Source organism: Furipterus horrens, unplaced genomic scaffold (genome assembly GCF_987537825.1).
Source record: "Furipterus horrens unplaced genomic scaffold, mFurHor1.1.pri manual_scaffold_11, whole genome shotgun sequence".
Classification (NCBI taxonomy): Eukaryota; Metazoa; Chordata; class Mammalia; order Chiroptera; family Furipteridae; genus Furipterus; species Furipterus horrens.
In genome coordinates this window covers 61,480,558-61,502,312 of record NW_028327181.1, presented here as the reverse complement: position 1 = coordinate 61,502,312, position 21,755 = coordinate 61,480,558, and the positions used below count along the sequence as shown (strand labels likewise).

The 21,755-nt window shown below is 53.0% G+C and overlaps 1 protein-coding gene across 4 annotated transcripts in view; it reads right to left on the bottom strand.

The window, feature by feature from the left end:
* The window catches only part of SEZ6 (seizure related 6 homolog), a 43,347-nt gene that overhangs the window by 9,476 nt on the left and 12,116 nt on the right, over positions 1-21,755 (bottom strand). For all 4 annotated transcript variants that reach the window (XM_090291344.1, XM_090291345.1, XM_090291346.1 and 1 more), the window contains exons 2-4: positions 12,769-13,434; positions 12,181-12,314; positions 2,901-3,096 (exon numbers count right to left, since the gene is read on the bottom strand). In XM_090291344.1, coding sequence (XP_090147470.1) covers positions 2,901-3,096; positions 12,181-12,314; positions 12,769-13,434 — 996 coding nt within the window. The remainder of the gene's footprint in view (positions 1-2,900; positions 3,097-12,180; positions 12,315-12,768; positions 13,435-21,755) is intronic.

Sequence of the window (21,755 nt, the reverse complement as noted above, 5' to 3'; positions counted from 1 at the left end):
AGGGGAAGGATGATACCTACTTTTCCCTCTCTCATTGGGTTCTTAAGAGAATGGCCAAAGAATGGTTACTTGTGATTGGCAGGAAGTACAGGGTAGGGCTTAGGAGGTGGGCTCTAGGGTCAGATGGCCTGGGTTTGAACACAAGCTCCTCTGCACTTGCTGTGCCACCTTGGACAAGCTACCTAACTTCTCTGTGCCTGTTTTTTTGTTTACCCACCCATGTAGAGTATTGCATACAATGTTGTTACGTGAGAGGTTAAGGGAGAGCACAGATGTGCGGTGCCTAGCACAGAACGAATACTGAACGCACCAGCCTGTTGTTTGTCATCTTGATTAATAAAAGCACCTCACATCGGAATGCACCTTCCAGCTTCTAAAATGCCTTCATACTCTTCTTACTTGATGTCTATAATATACTTGGGAGGAAGGCAGGCAAGGTAGGGGTTATTAATTCATTTTCAGATGAAGAAAACTAAGGTTTAGAGAGACTGAGGGACTTGTCCTGAACACATAGCCAGTGAGTGGTAGGGTGGGCACTTGAAGCTCCTGGCTCTAGAGCACACTTGCTTTGCATCTCCCCTCTCCCACCTGCTTCCCCAGGTGAAGTAGTGACCTAGGCTTAAGAATCAGAGAAACCTGAGAGGAGTAGACAAGGGTGGTTGTTCAGGGTGGCCACTCTCAATGATCTGGGAAGAAACTGTTGGCCAGGCTGGGACGAGGAAATGGGTGTGGGGCACTCTACCCAGAGTGGAGGGTGTGACACCCAGGCAGTTCCAGGCCATGAGCCAGATGTCATGCTCATCACTTGTACCTAGATCTTCCCTGTGAGTTCCTATCACAACTCTGGGAAGCGAGGTCCCCCTGTTTCACAGATTAAGAAATTGGGATAAGGTGAGATCAGGATGCTGGGAGCAGCTGACAGAGCCCCCCAGACTCCATAGTGGGTAAAGTGCCAATTCGCAGGACAAGCTTCTTCCTGTTGTCATGACGACCATTCCCGGAGTGCCTGCACCACTGAAATCTGTTGAGCTATTTTCTCCCTGGCATCTGTTTCTGGAGCCAAGTCCAGTGCCAGGAATGCTCAGGAGGGAGGAGGGGGATGACTGGCAGGGCCCTCTGCCTCCTCACCCTGCCTGAGGCTGTGGGAGGGGAGTTGGAACTTGGTTCTGCAGATGAGGCCCTCGTGGGGCCCTGTCCTCTGATCTCCAGCACTATCTTGGACACTCCAACAGGGGTATTGGTATTGGGCCCCTTACTCCCTTGTCTGGCACCCTCTTTCTCCAGCCCAGGGAGACACGCATGTGAGCACATACCCTCCCTGTTCCCATCTCTGGGATCAGGGCTAATTACAGCCTATAATTAGGGGAATTACACTCATTAGGGAAAGAGCTGATCATTGACAAAAACTGGGCCGAGGAGGGAGGGCTTCTGGGAGCTGAGAAGGAGGTGGGACTGGGCTAGCTCTCCCAACCCCTCCTTGGGGTCAGCTTCATGTATTGGGGCATTCAATGTGCTGCCTTTCAGCCACCTTTGGCCCAACAGAGAGGAGGTCCCCGGTTTTGTGCAAAGGAATTTGCAGCAAGAGAGAGGTTACCATGGCATGAAATTATGCCTGCTGCTTAGGATTGATGAGCCATTAGGGAGGCTGTCTGGGCCGCCTAGATGTTCACCCTTCCCTCAGCTCGCCTCTTGCCTCTTGCCTCTCGCCTCTGCCAAGTCCCTGGCCAGTCCCACCACCGACTCCCTGCTACCGTGCCAACTGTTTCCCCAGTTTGGGTAGTGAGGCCAGGAAGGGGCGAATGAATCCTCCTTAGGTGGGTTCTAAGTATCTGCATTCTCAGAGGAGTGCCTGCCCTCCTCCCTAGGCTGTAGGCCCCCCACTGGCTGCGGAAGTGGTCCATGACAATTCAAGGCAATCCTGTAACTGTTCACACCAATTATTTCCCCATTAGCACTCCCCAATCTGAACTGTTATCCTGTTGCAGCAGGGCAGGGGATCAAGAAGACTTCCCCCGGGGAAGGTGGGAGGCCCGGAGGAATGCTGATGGGAAAGGGGAACAGTCCCAAGCCCCTTTCCCCCATCCTGCCAGCTCTTTAATACTGTTTTCCTTCATGGAGCATGTGCTAAGCACTTCACACGCACCGTTTTGTTTAATCCTTATCATGACTTTGTGAAGTGTTTTCGTCTTAACTTACAGCAGAGGAAAAGTGGGGTTAGAGAGGTCAAATGATCTGTCCAAGGTCAACAGCCAGTGTAGGGGAGATTCAAACAGAGATCTGCCCAACTTCTGAGTCTGTGATTTTACCCTCACATCATGCCACTTCCCTATTTCCAGAGGTGCTCTGAGCCAGGTCTACAGTGTGTTCAGAAGTTCAGGTTAAGGAAGGCCAGGCTGGTACCTAAGCACCTCTGCATACATGGTCATCATCAAGCCTCTTGACCTTTACCCCTCTGCATGTGGCGAGAGGGCTTATATTACTATTGCCCGTTTAAGTATCTGCCTCCCCCTAGATTTTGAACTCCTTGTGGGCAAGAACTTGGCTGGTTCACCCTGATATTGCCAGTGTCCAGCACAGGCTCAGCAAAGAGCAGAGGCTAGGAAAAGTATACAGAGTGAATGAACGAATGAATGGCAATAGGCACACCTGGTTGTTACTCAATCCTGTGTAAGTCCCCCTTCAAGACCAATTCTCTGCAGGGTGGTAGATGGAGGAGGGAAGAAGGTTCTGGAGGTGTTAGATGTGCAATTCTCACCTCCAGTTATACACAGCTTCACCAGGCCCCTGTGCTGTGAGTTACTACCCTCTCCCTCTTCCCCGCCCCCATACTGTAATAGCACCAGAGACCCCAGGAGGGCAGCCAGTCTGGGCTGGTTCTTCCCTCTGCTGCCCGGGCCTACCTTGGTAGTGGAAATGGAAGGTGCCAGGCCCTGCAGGTGGTGGGAGGCTCTGGAACCTCAGGGCTGCTTGGTGGGTGGGGCTGCGGATGACTTGGCCCCTCATCAGGAAAGACTGGTTGGCCAAGGGCAGTGGGTCAGGTCCCCCCAAGCCCTCCACAGTCACTGTCTCCCCTTCCCGCAGGCTGATGTTCTGGACCTGCCGGTGGAATAGACAGAGCAAAGCAAAGCAGTTGGGCTTTTTCCTGTTGACTGAGCCCTGCAGCCCGTAGGTTCCTGCAGGCCCCAGGCATGGCCAATCCTTGGTGTCCTTGGGGCATTGGAGCACCCAGGCCCTGAGTTAGGCACTTCAGTGCAGGAGGAGCTCATTTCACCTTCCCCAGTAATCTTGTGAGATGGGACCTGAAGTTCAGAGATAGTTGGTAAATTATCCAAGATCACACTGATTATTAGCAGAACTGAGATTTGTAAGCATGTCTATCTCAAAGCTTTTCAACGATACCAGCTGCTTCCTGTCCCTTTGCTTCTCTGGGCTCAATTTTCTCATCTATAACAGCAGTCCCCAACCTTTTTGGCACCAGCAACCGGTTTTGTGGAAGACAATTTTTCCACGGGGAGGGGGGCTGTAGGGCAGGCATGGTGGGGCAGGAGGCAGAGCTCAGGCAGTGATGCTGGGGAAGCTTTGCTCCTTTGCCCAGCACCTCACCTCCTGCTGTGCTGCCCCCGCTCCTAGCAGGCGACAGACAAATACCCTCCCAATCTTACCTGTCAGACATTCCAGCTGGTTCCTTCTCTCTACCCCTGTATAGCTGTCCTGGCTCAGATCTCCCTGCCCATTGTTTCTCACCTGGAGAATGGCCTTCACGTCCCACCTCCCACCCCCAACTTATCTTCCAGGTCCTGGCTGTCTCAGATCGATCCCGCCTCTCTCCCACCCAAACCCTGTTGGTGACTTCAGATTGCCCAGATGACAAGGTCCAAACTTCCCAGCTTGCAGTTGGCCCCAGCAGCTTTGCCAACCTCATCTACCTGCACTGTGGCCACAGGCTTTGCCTTACTTCCATCCTCAGGGTATTGATCTGGGCAGGACCCTGCTCAAGGAACATCTTCCCTCTTCTTCTCCTGGTGAAGCTGGTCATCCTTTCAGATCTCAGGGCCATCATCCTCTGCCTCCCAAGCCAGGCTAGTCAGTTCCTTTGCTTCAGGCTCTCCCCACCTTTCCCCTACCCATCTCTCTATTAAAGCCCAGGGTGGCATTGGGGTCACAATGCCTTCTTCACTGGCAGTCTCAATAAAGGTGTGTGGAGAGAGGGAATGTGTGGGCTGCTGGAGGTACAGTCCCTGCCAGATTCCCGTGAGTTGAGAAGCCAGAGGAGGCTGAACCCAGCCATGTACAAGGAGACAGCCATACTAGGCTCAGCGCCCTTCAAGCTGTGGATGCCGGGAACAGCTGTGCCCTGAGGACTCCCCTGACGGGGAGAAAACACCTGGTGGGTCTTTGGGGCTGAAGAGAAAGCTCAAGAGAGGGTACTGGGGCAGAAGCACCTTCTCTCCGTGAGGAGCTCTTCACCGCGGCACATTTGGGTGGAGGCTGCCTGACCATCTGCTGCTGACATTCCTCAGGGAATTCCTGCTGCAGGCGGAGGCTGGATGAGGTCCCTTCAAACTTGGAGATTCTGTGATTCTAGAGTTGGGCAAACAAGACTCATACACGTGGAATCTGTAATTATCGAGAGATGCCAGGCAGCATATAATTCTGCCTTAAGTGGCACTGAATGCGTGCAGCAGGAATCCTCTAGGGGGAAGTGGAGGGGTTGCAGGCTCAGGAAAAGTGCACAGAGCAGGTGGGTCTGAGAGCGCCTTAAGCAGGCTGGACTGGGAGGAGGAGGAGGAGGAGGGGAGGAAATCCCTCCTGGGAAATCATTAAGGAAGCAAAGGCCGAGAAGTAGAAATGAATTTAGCATTTTTCCTAGTTCCCATAAGCACCCTTTGACCTCCAGCTTCCAGCTCCTGACCCTGCTGATTTGCCAGCAGGAGCAGCAGCAGCAGCATTGCAACCATTTACAGAGCACCTGTAACTGCCAAGCCTTGTACTGCTTACGGATATTATTTCATCCTCACCACCATTGTATAAGGTAGGTAGTAAAATCTCCATAAGTAAACAGAGAGGCTAAGGAACGTGCAAAAGGTCACACACGAATGTTAACAGCAGAGTCTTGCTTTGCTGGAGGCGAAGGCAGCTCCTTTCCTCTCAACCTCCTGGGGCTGTCACCTGCAGACAGACTTGCAGACATCTTTATTCCCGGGCCCCAGGCCTGCCAGGTGGAGCAAGGAGGTGAAGCTTGGCCTGACTTGGGTTTTTTCAAGATGTTGAGATTTACATTCCCACCAGCCATCCTCCCCCCACCAAGAAGCCTGTCAAGCTGGGAAAACTGGGAGCTGATCTGGGGAAGGCAATGCCCCTTTAAGCTAGCTTGGCTCCTCGTCCAGTCTGGTGGTAAGGTTTGTGATGAGCGCATGGAATTGAGTGAGCCCAGGTAGCCTGGGGATCACATCCAGAAGGCGTGCTGTTCTTAGTCAGGGACTGTCTGGTCCCTTGGATTTCAGGCACCCACTTGCAGGCCTGCTGCTGTAGCTGGAATGTAATTTGTCCCTTGTTTGAGGGCCAGGCCTGACAGGGGCCAGACAGGGATAGGGCTGGTGATGAAGTCTTGATGCAATTTGCAGGCACCTGAAGAACTTGGGAGACAGATTGAAATGTCAGCCCTGCTCATGAGGGCTGTCTTCCCACACCCCTAGCCAGTGACAAGAGGGTAGCAGGGAGGGAGCAGGCAGGCCAGGGGAAGACAGAAGCAGAGGGAGACAGGGCAATTCCCACAGGGCTCTGAATTGTCTAATACTAACCACCGGGTCAGTTTAAGGAGGGAAATATAGTCACTTTGAGGCGACTGACTCCTTCCTGGGTGGAGTGCGGGGAGATTTAAGGTTGCCCTCTGCTAACCCACAGACCATCACCCTTAAAGGGCCTGTCTATCCCCATGGAAACTGCCAGTTGGGTCTCCAGAACATCCCCTAATAGTGTAACTCATAGGCGGGATAGTGCCACAAGTTGCTGCACACAACGGCCCTAGTACACCCCCACACAGGCGTATGAGCTCAAGGATGACTTGTGTATGAGCCCCACTCCTAGCACCTGAGCTCCCCACGCCTGGAGCTGACCATAGGCCCTGCTCCATTACACTTTCCTGGTCACCTACACACGTGTACTCTGACATAGGCCCACTTGCATACACAGAGCTCCTTCAAACATATGTCCTGGCGTAAGTGTGTCCTCACATATATGTGCTCCCTCATATTCGTGTGCTCCTTCATGCCAATAGTACTATAATCACTATTTTCCCCATGAGACCTTCTATAGTTATCAATGCTCTTTCACACCCATTATCCTCTCAGATCTCACAAAATCTCTGTAAGGGAGGCAGGATAGGCTGTGTTTACTTCAACTCTATAGATAAGGGAAACTTGTAATCAGAGAAGTTGAGAGATCCTCTTTGGGTCACACAGTAATTCCAAGGCAAAGCCAGGACTCCAGGCCAGAATTCCTGATTCCTGGCCCAGAGCTTTGCCTTCATGCACAGCATCCCAGGCCCCTCCCCCAAACTGGGAGAATTCCAGGTGGGTGTCCTACAGGAGCAGGTAGGGTGGGCTGAGAAAATGGGTCAGAGGTGGAGCCCCCCAGCTGTCCCCACCTGAACTCCCTCTTTGGATTTGCCATGCCCAGGGAAAGGACAGGGGCTCTTGAGTCTTGGGATCAAATATCAGCTCCTCACTGGCAAGCTGAAAGATCCTTAGTCAAGTCACATGATGTCTCTGAACCCCAGTTTCATCTGTGAAATGGGATAATCATACCAACTTCATGGGGTTGTGAGGACAGTTAGATCCTGCCTGTAAGGAGCTCAAGACAGAATGGGCATAGCATTAACAGTACTCTTCCTCATTTTTTTAAAAAAATATTTTATTTATTTACTTTTAGAGAGGAAGGGAATGAGAAAGAGAGGGAGAGAAACATGCGAGGTTGCCTCTCACATGCCCCAGACTGGGGACCTGGTCTGCAACCCAGGCATGTGCCCTGAGTGGGAATTGAACCACTGATTCGCAGGACACTGAGCCACACCAGCCAGAGCTCTTTCCCTTTTTTGAGGAGATCTGGGCCCTACCCTGGTAAAACCATGGCATTTGCCATGGTGACAGCTGGCTGTGGACCCACCCCACCCTCAGGGCTGCCAGGGCTCTGCCTGGGAAGCACTGTACCAGGGAGCCACCTTCTCCCTGGCCCAGGTTCTGCAGCTGCTAGGAAACAGGAAGTAGGGCCAAAAGCCTGAGGGGCCACTGCCCAGTCTGGCCCACCAGGGGGCTTTCTGAACAAAGAAAAGGAGCCACACTCAAAAGGACCGGCAGGGAGGGGCCTTCTGCATCACCTGGTTCATCTTTTACAGAGAGGGAATTGAGGCCCAGAGCATGCCAGGGGCTTAGCCCAGTCACCAAGAGATGCGCTGCAGAGCCAGGACTGGAACTTCAGTCCATTGTGACAGCCTCTGTGTTTGTGTCTGAACTGATGCTCTTTCATAAAGCCTTATGGGGTAGGGTCTGCTTTAAGGACGGGGAGAGGGGCCTAAATGCATGGGGTTAGAGCTGCCTGTACCCCTGTGATCCCCCTCAGATGGGCCTTCCAGGAGTCAGAAAGGAGAGGGTTGCCAGAAATCTCACTTCACTGACCCACCACCCTACTCCTGGTGTGCACATTGGCACTGGTCCTGATCTGGCCTAGAAAGGCAGGGTGCTTTGGCTATCAAACTGGCAGCTGGCCTGGCATGGGAGAAGTATTGTCATTTCAATGGGCCACCTGGGGCACAAGAGCAGGGATGGTGGGCAGCTGTGCCCAGGCTCCAGATGGTACAGGGAGCAGCCAAACCAAGATGGAGGCTGGCAATGGGAAGGCTCCTGGAATGCCAGGCACAGTGAGAGGTATGTGCCAGGCCTGAAGGCCTGGAGCCCTCCGGGGAGACTGGTTGCCTGGAGAGGGCAAGGGACCCGTGTGGCCTTGTGCCCACCAATCCTAAAGGGGCTTCTCTGGATCTCTCAAGAAAGAGCCTAGCCCAGTGCCTGAACCCCGGCTGAAGCAGGCAAGACTTCTCTGACCTGGCCTCATCGCTACAGGCAGCTCATACCCTGGGCCTCAGCAAGCACAAATAGCTGCAGTAACCTGAAAGGACCTGGGGAGCAGGGGATGAAGCAGGTTACAAGGGGCTGTGGTCCAGAGCTGGGCTGTTAGGGATTCTGGAACCCCTGAGGCTGTTCCTCAGTAAAAGGAAATTGAAAGGGTCTTGCCCAGGGCCCCAGACTTTAGCCAAAGCTGTGGTCATATGGTAGGTGCTCAGCCTGAGGTCAGGCTGACCTGCACAGGGGTGAGATTTGTGGGTCCTTAGGACAGCTCTCTCCTCCCATGGTTCTTCCCATTCCCCTTACCCAGATTCCGTCCCTTCTGCCAATCCTTAGTCATCCTTGTGAGTTCATGGAGGGGCAGGCAGGGACTTACCCACAATGTGCAGAAGCCACAAACCTTTCCCCAGGCCTGAGGGAGCAATGGGCTGCCCCCTTGGCCTTCTAGCTACCTCACCTATCCCACCTCCAGTGCCTAGCATGGCCTGGATCAACTGCCAGCCCTGACTGGGCAGGAGGGCACTGCTCAGGCCTAGCCTCTGGCAGGAGTGTAATCCAAAAACCCTTAAGCCTACTTCCTGCTCCTGTCTGGAACTGCTCAGCAGCCTTCATGGGGCAGTCTAACACACCTGCTGTCTTCCAACCCAGGCTTGGCTGCCCGCCTGCCTCTTTCAGGTCCTAGAGCAGGTTTTGTCACCTCCAGAAAGCCTTCTCTGACCTCCCCCTCGCCCCGACTGGCAAAGTGTGTCCCATCCTGGAATTTCCACAGTTCCCTGTGCTTCCCACACCCATCTCCAACAGCACTGTGCATTCTGTGGTTATTGTTTAAGACTTCTGTCTTTTCCGCTAACTGAAGAGCTGTGTTCCCAGCACCTAGCACAGAGCCTGGCACCTAGTAATTGCTCAAGTTATATTTGCAGAATAAATTCATTCATAAAAAACATTAGTCAACGATCAATTGACTAATGGTCAACTGACCTTGGGAAGTTCCCCCCTTTTTTTTTGTTGGCCTTGGTTTTTCCAACTAGCTATTTGATATTTGTCTCGTCGGCAGCCGTCCGTCTCGAGAGACGATGGTGTAGCTTCTTAAGAGTCTATCTGCACCGCCGAGAATGGCTGTGCAGTCCAACTCGGGAGTGACACGGTATCTGTCTCCTCCCGTGTTGAATCGACATCTTGCGATGACGCTGGAGTGTCCTCTCCAGTGAAGCTGAAGCTACAGAGCCTGGGCAGGGTGATATGGAGGGTCTGCTGTTGCCCATGCAGCAGACCCCCCCTCTCTTCGCAGCTGAAGGATCCAAGGGAAAGACGGAGTCAATACAGCTTGGCTTCAGGTGCGCCGCAGGAGTTGCCGGTGTTGACTACAACGTCAAACCGCCTTAGGGACTCCGGCTCCGGATTTTCTGTCGGGGTTTACTCCCTTAGCCTTTCCCCTGAAGAGGTATGCCGCAAGGCAGCGGAGGTTTTTTGGAATCAGAGTTTTCCTTCTCTGATATTTGTCTAGAGTATTAGTAATTCCTCATGCCCCCCGTGGCCTGTGTGGTGCAGCCGGGAGGCCCAGGTAGGAGTAGAGTTTGCCTAAACTGGCCTTGAAAGAACAACCTTAAATCCTGCTTCAGCCTGGCTGATTCTGTCCCTTCTTCTCTCCACCTTCCCTGTCTTGGCCTCAGACTCTGACTCAGGCCATCAAGGCCCACAAGGTCCCCAAAGAGTCTGCCCCCTGGTGGCAAGGTAGAGGGCGGAGCCAGCTTTGCCTGCCACATTTCCTGACAGCAATCCGGGGCTGTGGCAGGTCTTCCTCTCAAGGTTGCCTGGTAACGGCTTTTGCATTCTGGTGGAAAAAATGTGGCAGCAGCAGACAACAGACTCAGGGCTTGCGTGAGGGGGTGGGCATCTAGGGTGGGGTTTGTGCCTGGGCCAGGGCCGGGGCAGGCAAAACCAACCTCTTGCCCCTTTGTGGGAAGTACCAGGACTGAGCCCAGCCTGGCCCAGTGTGCCTCTGTGGGGGATGGTAGCCGTGGGGGGCAGGTGGAGCCAGCCTAAGCCTGCAGGGGGTCACCCAACCTGGCATCCATCCCCGCCTACCCCCTTCCCCACACCTGCAGCTGGTGCCTTCCACCTGGTAAGCCACAGCCTGTGCTACCTCTCATTAGGTGATGATTTTACATTAATTACCTTAATTAAGCAGCACTGAGTGCTACTGGCTTGGGGTGGCGGTGGCTGTTCCTAATTACCCTCCCAGTCAGCCCAGAGTGAGGGGCACAGGGCTTGGCAGAGCAGGAGCAAACAGTTACAGAAAGAAGGGGGGAGGCCCACTGGTGGTGGAAGGCCCCCACCTCTGCATGGCCTGGCTCAGAGAGCTGGACCCAACCCTTCCAAGGAGAGGGCAGGAGGTGCTGCCTAGGACAGGTATAGCTGGCTCTAGGCCCAGGTTTCAGGGGCTTTGGGAAGGGGGAGGGGCTGCCAGGGAATGGGGAACAGGTAGGGCTGCCCTGTTCCCTGGACTCCTCCTCTTCCCCCTTCCCTGTGCTCCTCAGTTACCTTCCTAAGTTGTCAACTGTCACCACCTTCCTTCCTTCCTTCCTGCCTGCCTGCCTGCCTGCCTGCATTCAACTGTCCATTTATTCAGGTAGTCCATGGAGAACCCACTCTGGGCTCCTTATTCTAACGTACCGCCCAAGGCTCTCACAGCCTAGCTGGGGAGATGGACTATGATAAACAGATTGATAGAAGGCAAAGTAATAAGACCAAGAATGGGGGATGCCCCAGGCTTTGGGGATCAGGAGAGAATTCCCAGAGAAAGTGATGCCAGGGTTCAGCGCTAAGGGAGGAGGATGGTAGGCTGGCTCTCCCAGGCAGAGGGTCCAGCATGTACAATTGGGGCTTGAGGAGGAGGCGGGCTTGGCCCATTCAGTGAGCTGCAAGCCGTTTAGTGCAAAGGTAGAGTAGCGAATGGGGGAGGAAGTGACTCAAGTGGGCCTAGAGGGGCTGGCCTTGATTCAGAGGCTTCTGGGGAGGTGTGGGGTAAGGATCGACTTCATTTGAGAAAAATGACTGCATTGTAGGTGAAGGAGGGCTAGGAGGGGCATGCGTGAGTGGGGCGACCAGTGAGGTGGTCACTACATGACCTGGGGGAGGGATGACGGAGGCTGGATGGGGTAGTAGCTGTGGGGATGGAGGGGAGGAGCAGGCAGAGCTGAGTTTAGGGGAGTGTCATGGCGACAGAACCTGGGTGTGAGTTGAGGGAGCTGGGGGAAGAGGGAGAGGGAAAGGCCAAGTGGACCTCGCGTGTTGCATTGTTCCAGGGACACCATCCACATTGTGCGGTGGTGGCCCTGCTCCAGGTTTCTGACTGGTTGGGGTCAGTCTCTGAGGACAGGAGTAGGGTGACAAGCAGGTTGAAGGAACAAAAAGGAAGAGCTGGGTTTGGGGCATGTGGAGGTCAAGGAGCCTGTGGCACATCCATGATGACCTTGGTTTGGGGATTAAGAGAGAGTTTGGGGATTCAAAGGGATGAGATGGTGGAGGGAGGTGGGGGCAGGGGGATGGGGCTGTAGGCCTGACTCCCTCACTAGCTGCCCACCTCTCTGATGGTGTGGCCATGCTTGTCTGCATCCCAGGAGCCAGCTCAGGGCCTGCCCCAGAGGAGCTGCTCAGGGAGTATCTGCCGAAGGAATGAGTGAGTGAATAATGAGGGAATGGCCAAGCAGCTCTGTGTTCTCTCTGCTCAGTTACATAGGTTCAGACACTTACCCAATCCCCTGTCCACTGAGATAAGAGCCCCTTCCTCAGGTTCTCCTGGGCCCCTGGTCAAACCCGTTAGGGAAGAGGACGGGCACACTGAAGCCCCACTCAACCTAGGACATTGCTGAGGGGGAGCAGTAGTCTCTTTGCTCCCTGGTCCAGAACTCAGCCATGTTTTAGGCCCATGGCCCAGCCCTGGCCTGAGGGCCCTCTCCAACTGATGCCCCTGAGCATCCCCACTTCCCCCCACAGCTTGTACCTTTCTGGAAAGATGACACACTAGCCCCAGCTTTGCCCCTGCCGGGTCCAAGTCACTCACCTTAATTTCCACACCGTAGCCAGGGTAGACAGAGATGTAGTAGAAACAGTCCAGGCCAACATCTTGGGGTGAACTGGGGGCCGTGGGTGAGTCCAGAGAGCCCTCTGGGCCTGAGAAGTTCCAGCTACAAGGGCCTGAGAGGCAGGAGGAGACACGAGGCTAAGCCCAGTCCTGGAGAAGTGGGTCCAACTAAGGCTGACTTCTGTGTATGTGCATGTGTGAGTGTATGCATGCGTGCACATGCATGTGTATGCATCAGGGGGTGATGCCTACCTCTTAGGATATCTTTCTCTGTGGAAAGAAGGGGACCACCTTCTCCTAAGCACCTATTGTGTGCAATTTTATCTCTGTTTCCACAGTGGCTCAATGAGTTAAGTATTCTTATTGCCATTTTACACATGAAGCTCAGATAGGCTAAATAGAGTTCTAAGGTTCTGGTATAGTTGCTTCCAGTTAGGATTTGAACCCATGTCTATCTGGTTCCAATCCACATGCCTCCTGCACTCTGGCCCTTGGAGAGAGGAATTTAGGGCCCTACAACCCCCCACTATTCTCATATCCAGATCTGCAGGCCAGCGAGTAGCTGACCTGGTGGCTGGACTGTGGTGATGGTGGTGGTAATGATGGTGGTGGTGGTGGTAGTCTCCTCATCATCCCCTGAAGCCGGGGAGGTGGCACTGGTCCCCTCGATCCCAAGGCCTGTGGTCCAGGACATGACCTCTGGAGCCCAGGGCCTGCCCATGTCTCCAGGACCCTCTTGGGTTGGAGTCCATGTTCTGCTAGGGGGCGTAGTACCGGGCTTCTCCCCTGGGCCTGTGGTGGGCACTGCCATGGTGGGCCCTGGAGGTAGGGGAGCTGTGATATGAAGCACAGGGGGTTCCGACTCCAGGCTCCAGGGTCCTTCCCTGGACTGGGGCTGAGTGGGCGCTGCAGCTTTGGCTGGAGTAGGGCTGGTGAAGACTGGGCGGCTGTCCTGGTTGGCCAGGCGGGAAAGGGGACTTGGGGTATATGGCATAGGTGGATCAGGCTGAAAAGGCAGCACCAGCCTCAGCTCCTCGCCTGTCTTCAGCCCATCTTGTAGGAACTCCTCGAGCAGTGGGTGATGGTTGAGCAACTTCAGGGTGGGGGCAGTTGTGATGAAGTGGATGCCTCGTTCTGGCTGCTCAGGTGTGGGGGCCATTGTCAACTCCCCATATGTCTTCTCGATGCCTGGGGCCTGATCTTCCGCCATGGTTGGGGCCTCTGAGGAGAGTCCTGAAATAATAATGGGTGATCAAAGGTTCTCTGCCTGCCCCACGGAGCGCAGCATCACACCCAGTCCAGACAGCAGGAGATTCATCTCTCTTTTGACTGAGTCTTGAGGAATGTGCTCACCACTGAGAATCATGGAACTATAGAATTTTAGAGCTGGAAATGAGATGCTATCACATACTTCAAGGGTGGCACGTGAGATATCCTTTCCCCTCCAGCACTAGAAGTGGACATTACTATCTATTTATTATTGCACTATTTTCTGTTCTCAAATTTGGCCTCAGAATCCTTCTCAACACAGCATTCCAGGCAGCCATGCTTAATTCCTCAGACCGATGATAAATATTTGCCAGGCCTAACGTAGCTCAAAGGCCTTATTTGACTGATGAGGAAACAGGCCAAAGAAAGGAAGCGACTTGCTCAAAGTCACATGACCAGTTAGTGGACCTGAGATGATACCCTTAGTGAGGGTACCATCTCCCACCACAGTGACTGTTCTGCCTGAGATTATAGTTCATTTTCTGTTCTCAGTGAAACTGCTGGTCATTAGTCTCAGGAAATGCTTCATATAGTTGGGATTTTATTTTAGATTCCCTTATGTGTACATGACATCTTTGTTAGTTTTCCATTATATCCCATTGTCCTATTTCTCCTACTTCTCGGTCATTTCTTTTGTGTCTTTCTCTCTCTCTCTTTGGTGTCTTTCTCTTACTCTTTCTTTTTTTCTTTGCGCTAGGACAGTCATGTGAACAGAGTAGGAAGGGCTAAATCTGGAGTACCGCAAATGTGGCTTCACATTCCAAATCCATCACTGTGGGGCTGTGTGACCTCGGACAAATAACCTAAATTCTCTGGGCCTTAGTTTTCTCATCTGTAAAATGGGGTTTCTTTTTAGGATTAATTGAGATAAGATTACTTCTCTTCACCATTTGATATGTCTCTCTGAATTCCCTTTATCTTTCTTGTGACGCTGACCAGGGTCCATCAAGGGCAGGGTCTAAAGCAGGGATAGAATGGTCATCTGGCATGCTACCCACCTACTTTCCAATCTATAGTAGACATTATTAATCAATTTTGGTTATTTCCTGCTGAGGCCACATGAGACTTCAGAATCCTTCTAAGAACAATTACCTAGGCAGCCTCTACCATGTTTTAGATAGGCTATGGAAGATGAAACTTATTCACTGTTGCTGGTCCAAGATTGCTCTGCTATTGAGTATATTGACTTATTCAACCACAGAACTGGAGAGATGATGCATGTTCTGCTTGTGGCCTACTAGGATCCCCAGATCCTTACCTAGGAAAAGGTCAATGGATTCTGGCTCCAGATTCAGCTCCTATGGAATTTTGCCAGCTCTGTGAAGGCTGGGAGGGTATTTTGATTCTAACATCTTTCAAAATGGCTGCATGAAGACTTGAAGGGAAACAGCCAGGGTGAGATAGTTTGCAAGGAGAAGGTCGGTTCCTCTGCATGTCTGGTGGTGGGTGTCATTCCACAGGCTCACACCCAACCCATGGATTGGCAGGCACCAGGAAGTGGCAGATGGCCTACATTCTGCTTAGGAGGCTATGGCAGCTCTGATGTGTCAGACAAATGGGAGGAGGGAGGAAACTGGGGTGAGGAAGGTAGATACAGGTCAGAGGTCTCTCCATTCCTCCAGGTGAGAGGGGATTTGGTGCCTCAGATCCCTGAGAAACCAGGACCAACCCCTATCTCCTGAGATGCCCATTAAAGCAAGCCATCTGTGCCTTGGCATTCTGTGCCAGACACAGAAAACATAGTGCCCAAATTAGATGTCCAGTCAGGCCCAGACCCCCTGGAGCAGATGGTCGCCAGTGCTCTGCGTCTTCATCTGAGTCAGTGATGGAAAGTCTAGGCTGTGCCATGCTAGGACAAGGCTACTGTTTTTACCAACTCCCCAGATGTCACATGGCCTTTACCACATGAGCTGAGACTGACCTTAGCATGGCACAAGGAAGAAGAGCCTTATCCCAGCCCCTGGGGCTTCAGTGTCCCCTTCTAAGATTGCCCAATAAGAGGAGTGGCCTGTGGCTCCCAGGGTAGGTACCTGTGGGATTCTTCATTGGGAGAGGGAGTGCAAACACATCCTCTTTCTCAGGAAGGGACCATAATGGGCACAGCCCCTCGTGCTGGCTGCCAGGTGGGTGCTGGGCAATGGAACTGAGCTAATGGGCACCTCCTGTCACTGTCGATTGCACTGATTGTGTTATCTGGGGGGACCGAACACTTGGTTAAATGGGATCGAGATAGCATATCAAACGAGCAAATTGATTCTGCAATCAGCTGCCACTTGGTCCCAGAGAGTGCCACACACTGTCAGAGATGCTAAGATAATCTCAGGGAGGCAAGCCATTTCTAGAGAGAGGGCATCTTCAGACACCCCGGTTAACTCTGATGGAAGCCTGAGACCCTGTGACACTGCCCCCAACCCACACCCGCCACCCTCCTGTTCTCTCTGCCTGGGCTGCCTAAGTTCAAAGGTGCAGAGACTGACAAAGAGGGAGAGTGTGCGATGCAGGGGACAGCAGAAAGGGATGTCAGGGATCCAGATGCCCAGGTGTCTCATCAGGCACCTATTGTGTGCTAGATACTGAGTCAGGCTGTTCCCAGATCTCGTATTATTTAATTGACACTACAACTCTATGAAATGAGACCTTACTCTCACATTACAAAGAATCTGAAGCCTAGAGAGGTGAGGTGAAGCCCTGCCCAGTGGCATAGTGGTGGAGCTGGGATTTGAACCTATGTTGATCTAGCTTCAAATCTTTAGTCTTTCCACACCAGCCTGCCTTACAGAAGAGACTGGAGCTTCCCAGCAGAGAACATTGTAACCAGTGGAGGAAAAGCCTAGAGAGAGGAACGGACTTGTCCTAGGTCTCATGCAGGTTAGAAGTGGAGCTGGGCCATAGTTTCTGGCATCTGGGACCTGGGTTGAGCCTGAGTCCAGCTGGGCTGAGACCCAGGGAGCCCCTACCTTGTGCCTATAGTACATCTGAGCCTGGGACCCAAACCAGAGGCCCAGCAACACTGCTCCACAGGTCTGAGGCACCGACTTGCACAAACCCAGGTTGGTTCAAATGTCAGCTCTGCCAATTGAAAATCTAGAGAGCCTGGGCAAGTTTTTATGTCATTGGCTGTAAAACGGGCACTTTGCAGGGGTTTTATGAGAATCTGAATGCTCTGAAGAACAGTTTTGCAGGGGCACGGAGGGAGAGGCCATGCTGCAAAGCTGGGCAGCCCCATGCCAGCGTTAATGCTGAGAGGCAGGCCTAGTGGCGCAGTTTGCAGGCCCAGAGTGAGGCCTCTCCTCTCCAGGGATCATGTTCCTTGTGTGGCTGAGATGTGGAGGACGATACTGCACCACCCCTGCAAAGTGCAGCCATGTTCAAGGCCTGCATGTCTGTGGTGGACAGGGCCTTGGCCCACGGCAAGACAGTCCCATGAAGACTCCCAACTGTCCAGTCCACTTAGTGCCTGAACACAGGAATGTACTCCCCCTTCCTCCCTGCACCTTCACCCCATGCCTCATTTCAACCCAGGGCTGCAGCGTCAAAGAGGGCTGGGTCTGGGAAACACCATCCCTGCCTGCCCCCCCCACCCCCATCCTTACCTCAGAGGAGGCTAGGAGCTTCCCTGCAGCTCCCAGCCCTGGAGTGGCCCCCGGCTGCCTGGGCCCTCCCCCTGCATTAGCTCTTAAGCTATGCAAATAGACATCGGAGGGAGCCCTGTTTAAAGTGTTTAGACGAAATGAAAAAAGGCTTTCATCGGCACTAATGAGCCATTCAGGATGCCTCCCCGGTGGATTCACTCCCTCTCCAGCCTCCTGGCCTGTGCCACCCCCTTGGTTGCCTCTCTTGGGATTGGAGGCTGCTCCCCCAGCCCCAGCCTGGGCCACCCAGGGAAGACCTCCTGCTCTGCCCCGCTCCTCACCAGGGCCCAGCTGGGTAAATGTAGAGACGAGGGCCCCTGTGTCCCATCCCTGACACACTCAGATTGGAACAGGGGGAGAGGTGTTTAGTCGATGTTTTGAGGAAGCCAAAATAACTAGGGACTCTTCTTCAAAGCATACAGCTATGTTCTTGTCCTCCTCTTACAAACGGGGAGACCGATGCTCAATGAGGCTTGAGGCTGCCTAGGGTCACAGTGCTGTGCAGCTGGAATTGGTCTGTGTGGAGGCAATGATGAAGGGTCGGGGTCCTTACACAGTGTCTCTGCCTGGGAAACGGCTGCACCAGGCAACAGTTGACGACTCCAGATGCCATCTCAGGGCCAACTGGGCTGTCCCCGTGGTACAGTTTTTCTGCAGATATTTCTGCACCATACAGAAAGAAAAATCTCACGTTCCCATCCTGAATCTATGCCTTGCTAGCTGTCTGACCTGCACAGGGGGCTGTGCCCACTCTAGGCTCTGTTTCTTCATCTGCGGAGTGGGGGCATCTTCGGTTTTGTGAGGGCCATCTAGACAGGTGTACGTTCTCATCTGCCAGCCCACCCCATCCTCTGCAAGGGAAAAAGAGGCCTCCTGCCACTCTGGCAGCCCCTGCAGAGGTGCCAGGCATTTCCTTTCCAGGGCCTAAGCTGCAGGCTCCTTGGAGGTAGACACAGGAGGAGAACCCAGAATTCTGAGATGTCAGACTTGATTCCCCCCTTGTGACAGCACCAGCTGGGGTTAGTGGCGGCATTGACAGCAGGTGGGTACAAGGGGTGCCTGGGGGAGACAGTGGGCAAGGAGCTCACCCCTCTGGGTTTTGGAGGTTAAGCTGGCCCAGCATAGAAAGAATGAGAATTTAATGGGATCCATTTATTAGCCCATAAACATTAATGAGTTTAGGCTGGAGGTTCCCTGGCCCCTTTCAAGCTTTAATAGGGGATTAGTGAGGGTCTGGCCCCTGCAGACCCCCATTATCCCACAGCCCAAAGAAGGGAAGCAGGGTCCTGGGAGTGAGAACTCCGGAGTTCTCCTGAGCCACAGCCTGGTCCCCACAGTGACAGTTTCACTAGGCCAGCCCTGTTTGCTGAGCTGAGGGGCCCCAGCTGGAGGCTGACAGGGCCAGATAGGATCCCTGAGGCCCTAGGGAAGGTCCGGTTCTAGAGGCTTCTAATTCCATGTGCTACTGAAATAATTAACCCTAGTGTCCCTGCATCTGAGGTAGGTTTGCTGCTGTCTGACTACTTGTATTAACAGGGAATGCAATATAGGGCCCATATGACAAACAGGGAAACCGAGACCCAGAGCTGGGATGTGGCTCCTCCAAGGTTACCTACAAGGTTACCTAGCTGTGTGCCCACCATGCACTTAGCACCCTTACATGTGGCAAGGCTGGGAGTAGAACCCAGTTCCACAGCTCAGATCTGTCCACCGTTCCCACTGGCCTTCAGCTATAGCTCCTGGGGCCTCCTGACTGTCTCCCCACCAGCCTGGCCACCATTATCTGAGATCATTTGTGCTGGGAGCCCTGTATCTTGTGCATCAGGGAAGGAAGTTCTGATGGTGTCTGGAGGGGCAGTGGTTGGGGTGGGCACAGAGATACCCTCAAAGGGATCTTCTCTTCCCCTTTCTGACCCATTTGCTCACCACTTTGTCTCTTCAAACCCTCCCCATCCTACCAAGCCCAGCTCCTATCCCTGCTCTGGGGAGCCATCTCTGCCTGGCCCAGTGAGTGACAATAGCTCCCTCCTCTGACCTCCTGGTGGGACCTCAGCACAGGTACATCGTTCTCTTTCTACATCTCTGTCCACATATGCTGACCCTTGGTGCTAAGTGCAGTGAAGAATGGTCTCGGGGCACACGGTTTCCAAGCTGGGATTCTGCCCTGTCTGCACACTAGGAAGGCTCTCTGCTCCTCAGTGGGGCTGGGCCTGGCCCTTGGCCAGCAGGGGTGGGTAGGGGCGGGGAAAGATGGGCAGCCAGCCCTTGGCAGTGTCCCAGTACAGCCCCAACTGACAACTGATGAAGACTGTCTCTTGGCACAAGCTGGTGGGTCCCCTGGCCCCAAACTATTCTCCCTTTCCTGTCACTGACCACCTCCCATCACATTTTCCTACTACCCTCTCCTGGTCAGCCCTTGGCAGTCTGGTCAAATCTGTAGTGCAGATATGAATGGGGACATATCCTTGCTCCCAGCAAGGAAATGTTTAATCCCCGAATCTGAATCCTTGTGAGCTCTCATCCTTCCTTCATTTATGCAGGAGGAAACTGAGTCCCAAGTCACACAGCAAACATGGGGCAGTGGTCAGTGCTGGGACTCAGGATGTTGGGACTCAAGAGCATCTGGCCCAACTGCTCTGAAGTGTGAGCCCTCCAATGCTCTGGGCTGTCTACCATCCATGGGCAAACCTCTGGGGACAGAGTGCACACTACTTCCAGAGCTGCCAGGGCAGCTATCTCCACACCGGGCTGGGTTGGGGTGGTGGGTGACCCTGGGCGTCTGTGTCTCCAAGGTTGGGGTCTCATTGCTAGACGGACAGAGCATGGGTGGGTGTAGGGAGCAACAGCCAGGAAACGGCCCAGTCTTCCTGGTCCTGCCCCTAACAGAGGCTAGGTCCCTCTGTGCAAATCACTTCCTCAGCCCAAGCCTGCATTTCTCCAACAGTAAAATGGAATAAGTATCTAAGGGTCTGTCCCCTCTCATATCCAGAATCCTGTGAGTCACAATGAATACTTCTATTTACTGAGAATTTACCACATGCCTAGCACCATTCTAAGTGTTTTACCAGAATTAACTCATTTAATTCTCACAATATCTCTTAGGGACATGAACTTTTATTATCCCATTTTATAGATGAAGAAAGTGGAACCCAGGGGAGCGCAGTTCCTAAGTTACCAGTTTGGATGTATCAGATTCAAACCCAGAGGCCACCAGCCCTAGAGTGGTGCTAACAGAACTTTCTGCAATGATGAAAATGTTTTATATCTGTTTGTCCAATATGAGAACTAGCAGTCATATGTGACTGTTGAGCCCTTGAAATATGGCTAGTAAGCCCTGGCTGGTGTGGCTCAGTGAACTGAGTGCAGACCTGCAAACCAAAAGGTTGCCGGATCGACTCCCAGTCAGGGCACATGCCTGGGTTGCAGGCCAGGCCCCCAGCTGGGGGCACCTGAGAGGCAACCACACATTAATTTTTCTCTACCTCTCTTTCTCTCTCCTTTCCCCTCTCTTTAAAAATAAATAAATAAAATCTTTAAAAAAGAAAAGAAAAAGAAATGTGGCTAATGAGACTGAGAAACAAATTTAAAATTTTACTTCATGTTAATGAACTTACAGTGAAACAGCTACGTGTGGTTAGTTGCTACCATGATGGACAGTTCAGCTCTATAACAAGACCTCTCTCCAGGCTATCAGCGTCCACCACCTCTCAGAAGGGAAGAGCCTCTCAAGTGGGGGATTCCCAGAGGAGAGGTAAGATGGGGTGGCAGTGTCTGCTCCCCTCCTTTGGGCCTGGAAAATGGGGGACTTGGGTTGGGCAGGGAAAGATAACAGGAGCCCTGGGACTTCTTTAAGTGTTTCATAAAGGCCCCAGGGGAGTTGGGCCAATCAGCCACTCAGTCCTCAGGGAGGATTAGTGGTACCCACCCATGATGTCTGCTTTCCAGCCCTGGCTCAGCACTGCTGTTTTGATGGTTGGAATATTTGATGGGAAGTTTGGGAGCTCAGGCAGAGCCAGTTTAGGAGGACTTTATGGGTGAAGGACAGCCAGAAAAGCTTGGCCTTGTGTGATTTGGCCCAGGATTGGGCCCGGGTGTGTGAATGTTCATGATGATTCCCCCTGTGCTCTGTTGACTTGCCCCCACCTCCCTGCCCAGTCAGGAGCATAGGAACCTGATCTGGCCACTACCCCAGGGCTCCTGTGGCAGTCTAGAACAGCAGCCTGGCCTTGGGGCCAGGGGAGGACACTCACATTTATTGAGTACTTGCTATGGGTCAGGCACGGATCTTCTAGAGAGCTGTCTTCCACCCAGAGCAGCAGCCTTTTTGCTTGTAATCTATATTTCACACTTTACATATTTGGGAACTGAGGCTGAGAGGCAAAGTTGATCATCCTAGTTCATATAGAAGCAAAGTGGTAAATACGGAATTTGTACTGGTGTCTACCTGTTTCACAGCCTGAGCTCAAAATTTCTACCACACTGAATGGCTGCTTCATATGAGCATGTGTGTGAGCATGCATGTGTGCATGTGTGAGTATATGGGTCCAAACACATACACGGGCCCCAAGTCATTACCATTTGTCCTTGCCCATGTTCACCACAACCTATACCTGGCTTCTCATACTCCTCAAGCCCAGAAAGGCCCTAGCTCCC